Here is a 6180-nt window from a genome sequence, read left to right as displayed (position 1 = left end):
CATTTTTAAACAGTGTTTGAAGCTAAATGTGACAAAATTTAGGCATGAATTTTGAGCACAAGCTCGTTTACAAACGGCGCCCCATACAGCTGTCGAGGTTTGTTGGTTCAGATTTAAACATACGTTTGTTTCTTTCCGATTTCTAAAAGATTTTTCTATTCAGGGCTTTGCTTGAGGTGTGATCGCAGATCCACCGAGGTGCGTCGATGATCCGTAACTGGATTGAAGGTGCCCAAAGAGTCCCCACAAGTGTGCGCTTACTGGTAGAGTAGGTGGGACGCAGCCAGAAGATCGGCAGGTCTCCACACAGGTCCTTGATCTTGCTGCTGAGGAAGGTGGAGTCGGACAGGGGCGCGCCAGCCGCCACCCAGATCAGGTCGTCCTCGAACTTAGCCGGCATCACCTCGTCCTCCTTCAAGGGGCAGGAAAAAGGAGCAAATTTAGCAGAAGATGAGACATTTGTTCTCTGTAGGCGGACGTCCCTCCTGTCCCTCCTGTTTCTGTGCCCCCCCCTAAAAACCACCCACGCTCTTTTACATCCAGTTCAAGTCTTAATCCTCATTAATGGTGCCCTGTTAATGCTCCACGTAAGGCCATAAAACCAAGGCCCGAGGCCCTCAGGGCTCCTGCATATAGATTCCCTTTGTGCTAACACTTAGCTGCTAACAGAGTGTCAGGACTCATCAGCGTCTGATGGGAAGAACAGATTAAATGGACCGATTCTGAGGGGGAGGATGAAAGCTACTTGGGTTTCTGGAGGAAAGTCAGTGTAAACATTCATGTGCTGTATCCACACCCCTGCAGGTACGAAGGGCAAACGGGTTGGGAGGATTTCGCCCTCAGGCGTTTCTTCCTGGGGGCTGCACTAGCCAGAGCCGTGTTTGGGAGCCTTTCAGATAATACTCTTTTATTATTTTTTTTTTACTAGCTGAAATGATTTGCTGGAGGGACAAATAAAAGCAGGGGGTCCTTCTTCAAGCGCTCGACTGACTGATAAGAGTTTATCTGACCCGCTCTCACTGGAAGGAGGATGCTCGTGTGTGTTTGTGTGTGTGCGTGCGCGCGCTCGCTTTTTCTATCCCATATTTGCCATCACTCTAAATTATAGCAAATGACCAGCCTGCAGCAACCATTATAACAACATCTTCATGTCTCCAAACTCTCACACACACACAGATAAACACACACACACACACACATAGAGTACAAATGATCATTTATGAGGCAAAGAGAGGCAATAACACAAACACACACACGAGCACAAATGTGAAATAAATGATCGTTTATGAGGCAGACAGAGGCAATAAGAGCAGCCTTGCGTGATAATTAATTGTGTTGTTGTGGTGGTGCGCACGCGGGAGTGTTTATGTGCACGTCCATTCATTTGTTCAGTTCTGCTGATGTGGATTTATGTGGATGTGAGGCTTACCCAGAACTAAATGATTTTAATTATCAGACGGCCTCAATTGAACAATCACATGCTGTGGTGTGTTTTGTGATAACAATCCTGGCACAGTGTGAGTGTGTGTGTGTGTGCTCACCAATCTGTCACATATGAACACACACACACACACACACACAATAATCCCTTGTGTGTTCCTGATAGCTCATCTGCTTGGTTACCTCAGCACATATTAACATTAATAGGTGACAGTCGTTCAGTTTGATAACTTTGGGTGTTCATATTACTTTCTGATAAATTCGAGTGTCTGAAATGGGCAACTTTATAGTTTTGAAACGATGTTTTGGAACAAGACCACGCAAACTGTTTCTGTTTAGTTTTTCCAGTTATTAGATGGAAAGAAAACACTTCCCAATAATCTCAGTGGCCAAGCTGTTATTTCTGATTAAATGCTTCAAAGACCACGTTTGCTTACGAGCTATAAATAGCTCCATTTTAACAATGTTTCCCGCGCTGGCAAGCTAACTCGAGCTAATTAGCTTAAAGACGGCTGATGCTGCATTCTGTTTGCAATCAGAAATGGGAAATTTGGACTTCCAAGGAGCAAAAAACAACCGGAAGTTGGTATTCCGACCTGAAAAGTCAGCCCTAATCAACCCTCAGTATCCAATATGGCTGCCTTGAGCAAACAACGCGGTGATAGCTGCCATTTATTTTCACATTTGGTCGCTCCGTATCTTATTAAGTCAGTCCTGAACTACCTCCATTAGGAAACAGTGTTTAAATCCATATAATAATGAAAAAATGTGTTTTTAATACTTATTGCTAATGCTAGTTAGCCTGGTTACTGAGCCCAACAACCGTGGTGCATTCCAGTCGCCTGGGAAATCTGAGTTCTAATCTGGGAACGACGTCCCCTTCAACTCAACCGGGTTTTTGTTGCAACTCTGAAAACCTGTACGATTTCCTAAATGTCCTACCTATTCTCTGTTCACCAAAATGAGGCTCTTCGGAGCTCTGTCTGCTACAGGTAAGACGCTGATGCCCATGTTTGTGTTTACGTGTTCAATTGTCTGTGCTGTTAGCAAAATGTCTCATGAATCGCTGAACCGATTTTAATAAAACTTTCAGGAAGTCATCGCCGGGTTAAAATCTGCAACTGATTAACTTTTCGGTGTTAACCCAGTTCCAGATGGCCGCCGCAGCCCTCTGACCTTAAAAGCCACAGAAATGGCTGTAACTTGTCCAGTTTTACACCTATTCAGCTCAACTTTAGTGAGGTAGTAGCTGAGAGTCATTCCCAACACATGCTCTGAGTGCTAACACATTGGGGGACATCTTTGTTTCAGACTTTGCCATCAAGTGTTGGGAGTTAACCCTGTTTGTCTGTTAGCAACATATCTCATGAACCACTGGGTAGATTTAAATGAAACTCTCAGAAAGTAATAACTGGACACACATCTACAACTGATTGATTTTTGGAGTCAACCCAGTACAAGATGGCCGCCACAGCTTATCGACTTTAGCCTACACAAACATAGTTATGCTTTAGTAAACGTTACAGACACTGGGCTGAAATTTGGTGTGGTAGTAGCTGAGACTCATCCTCAACACATAGTTTAAAGACTAAGATATCACAGATTTGTTTTTTCTTTCTTTCTTTTTGTACAAGATACAAAGTAACCAACACTTTTTTTTTCTAAATGTTGTCTCTGGTTTAAACGGATACTTTTTGTAAGGAGACATGTGGCATGAGTTCTCATTACGACAAAGACGATATAAAAAGCAAAACAGGTCAGAGATAAAATGTAGGGAAAAAACAAACAATCAGCTCACCAGGTCAAATGTCATCGACTCCTTGTTGAGAGTGTCCTCATCAGGCAGCCGAGCTTTCACCTGAGTCTTGATGTAACACTTCTCTCCTCCTGAAAACCGGATCCCCGTGATCCCCTAAAAAAAAAAAAACAATCAAAAAACACAGTTAGAAAGAATCGGGGCGGCAAACCTCTGAACCAGTAACTCGTCTCTTGTCTCTTTGCCAACACTGCCACACGTAATATGTTTGATTATGGACAAATTTGGGGAGTCAATGCATGTGCACTCAAGCTGAAACCAAAGGGAAAAAGAAGCAGAGGGACACTGCCATTAAAGGTCAAAATTTAAATAGTTATATAGGCTTTAAAACTGCTGCTTCACTCCTCTGATTGGCCTGATTGGGGCACTTTAATGAAAGGTCAAAAAACCGCCGTGCGAGTGCGGCGGGAGTCAGAGGGACGCTGCGTCTTGACACTGATTGTTCCTGAGGGGAGACAGCGTTTACTCAGTTTTAATTTCTCCAACAGGGTTAATGAGCCCCATATCTCCCCTCTCAGCCCTCTGAACGCCCCACCCCGATCTGATCGACTCGGACCCTGGCGCCCACAGCGGCGAACCGCGTGACGACGTTCGTTCATTGGTTTGACTACTTTCAACCGCACTCACGATCTCAAAGTCGTGGACCTCCACCGCCTCGTCCTCGCCGCTGCCGGTGCTGAACCTCTCCATGTTGTTGGCCGTGTCGATCTCCATGGAGCCCTCCTCCACTTTGCCGTTGATGCTCATGCTGTAGTGGACATTGTAGACCTACACACACACACACACACACACACACACACATGTTATGTCTCTCTATCTTTGCAGGGACTTTCCATTGACTTCCATTCATTTCTACACCCTAACTACAGCCTAACCCTGACCCTTACCCTAACCCTAACCCAAAAACATCATTTCATCACATCATCAGGAGTTGGTCCTCACAAGGTAGTATATGTTAGGAAAATTGTCCCCACAATGTATCAAATACATGGCCACACACACACACAAAATTTCAGACTGGCATGTAAAGTATGAGGGTCTTTAGAGTCAACCCAACCCCCCGGATGCTTCACCTCTTCTTCTGCTTCCCCTTCCTCCTCTAAATATTTGTCATTTTTGTACTGCCTTCTCAAATATTCTCAGATAAGCTCATTTCTTCCAGTTTCTTCAGATGGGTTCAACCTTTACGCCTCCCTGTGGCGTTATTATCACCCTACAGAGCACCTCCCAGCTCCTAAAATGGGAAAATACTCTGAAAAAAACAAAAAAAAAGCCACGTTTCTGCCTCTCATCTCCTACACCTCTTGCCCCTTTAGCATCAGCCGGACCAAAGAGGCCCCCCCATCCCACCCCACCTCCCTCCAACCCCCTTCCAGTACAGCTATAGCGTGCGCGGCACACAGCACAACGGGCCCCATTCATCAAGCTGCGCCTCACGCTGCAGGAGAAGAGGAGCCTGGTTTACACTTTTCTGTTTGCCTAAACAGGAGGTGTGGGCTAAGGTTGCAGGGCAAAAGCTGCCCAGCTTCTTCTAGAAAAGATGTGACACTGAAGCATGGCTGTGCAGTCAAACTGATAGATTTCCAACCTGGACATTTTTAATCCTGAACTATATATTAAAGCTGTTGTATCCTCATGAACAACATACAGAAGCTCAGCTAAACCAAAACCAAAAAAAAAAAAAAAGTAATCTAACACACGTTCTCCCTTTGGGCTGTTTTTCCACACTTATTAAAGTTCATTTTTTGCAGTGTAAGCTTCCTCTCTCACACACACACAGAGAGGGAGAATGATTGCGAGAAGGAGAACAAGGAAAATGCCATTCGTACGTGTTTTTCGTTGTTGTTCCAGAAATAGAAGGCCCCGGCGGCCCCCAGCAGCAGCAGGAGGGCCCCGGCCACCAGCACGGCGAGCCCGGCCTTCAGGAGGCGGCTGGTGGCGGAGGGTTTCACCGCCACGGACGAATAGGCCTGGAAGACAGAACCAGCGCAGCATCAGGACCAGGATTCATTACGATTCCTTCACAGTCACAGCTAAAGGTCATTTCAGCTGGGAACCTTTTTGTCCCTAATGGACCCCCTCGATAGGCGACGGGTCATTCGGGTCAACTCACCGGAGGCATGAAGTGCTGCAGCTCCTCCGGTCCCGCAGATGCAATGGGTACTTTCTCTGAGCTCTCGGCCATGACTGGAACCAAACAGACAAATACCTGAGGAGACCCCAGTCCGCTGACTCCCCCCACCTCCTTCCCTCATGCTCACTCTCTCTCTCCCAGGAGAGGAGGAGGAGGGTGGAGGAAGGGCACTTTTCAAGTCAAACTATTCCAGTTTTTTTTTTTTTCTGCTACGAACCAAAACAAAAAGAGCATTTTGAACTTTTCTAACTTTAAATAAAAAAAATTCAAAAACCTGAATTATCACCACGGAGAAAGTACTGCCTGGCTCTGAAGTTCTCTGCCTTTCTTTCAGATAATCACTAATGATTTTTTTTTTCCCCTCCTCTCCCCCTCTTTGAAGCTCATATAGGCTGCTCATGGATCTTACATGAGTTTGATCCCGCTCTGATCCTCGGAATTTCATATCATTAGGCTTTATGACAACCTCAGAGGCTCGACCAGAACCTGTTCAGCAATTCTGATGATGGCGGAGGAGGGGAGGAACTATCTCCCACCTTGTGCGGTGCTCAGCCTCCCCCCTACCCTCCCATTTTCAGGTCAAAGGTAACTCCAGAGGAATGTCGCACGATATATGCGCATGGCACTGCGCCAAAAGCTGCCTGCTTGTTGGGCAGATTTCAACCCCTTCAGGCTACTTTTCTTTTTCTTTCTTTTACATCTTCCTCTGCGTATATATATATATATATATATATATATATATATATATATATATATATATATATATAAATGGCAACCTCGATGAGGCCAC

At 45.4% G+C, this 6180-nt stretch overlaps 1 protein-coding gene across 1 annotated transcript in view; it reads right to left on the bottom strand.

The window, feature by feature from the left end:
- LOC108238239 (chondromodulin) overlaps window positions 1–5501 on the bottom strand; it is a 9776-nt gene extending 4275 nt beyond the window's left edge. The window contains 5 exon segments of the mRNA XM_017420198.3: window positions 262–412; window positions 3239–3352; window positions 3884–4024; window positions 5086–5226; window positions 5370–5501. Of these exon segments, the coding sequence (XP_017275687.1) occupies window positions 262–412; window positions 3239–3352; window positions 3884–4024; window positions 5086–5226; window positions 5370–5441 (619 nt within the window). The 5' untranslated portion in view covers window positions 5442–5501.
- Between the last annotated feature and the right edge of the window lie 679 nt (window positions 5502–6180).

This window comes from Kryptolebias marmoratus, linkage group LG20 (genome assembly GCF_001649575.2).
Source record: "Kryptolebias marmoratus isolate JLee-2015 linkage group LG20, ASM164957v2, whole genome shotgun sequence".
In the NCBI taxonomy this organism is placed as follows: Eukaryota; Metazoa; Chordata; class Actinopteri; order Cyprinodontiformes; family Rivulidae; genus Kryptolebias; species Kryptolebias marmoratus.
Note: the sequence above shows the minus strand (reverse complement) of the source record. Positions and strands in the feature narration are given on the sequence as shown.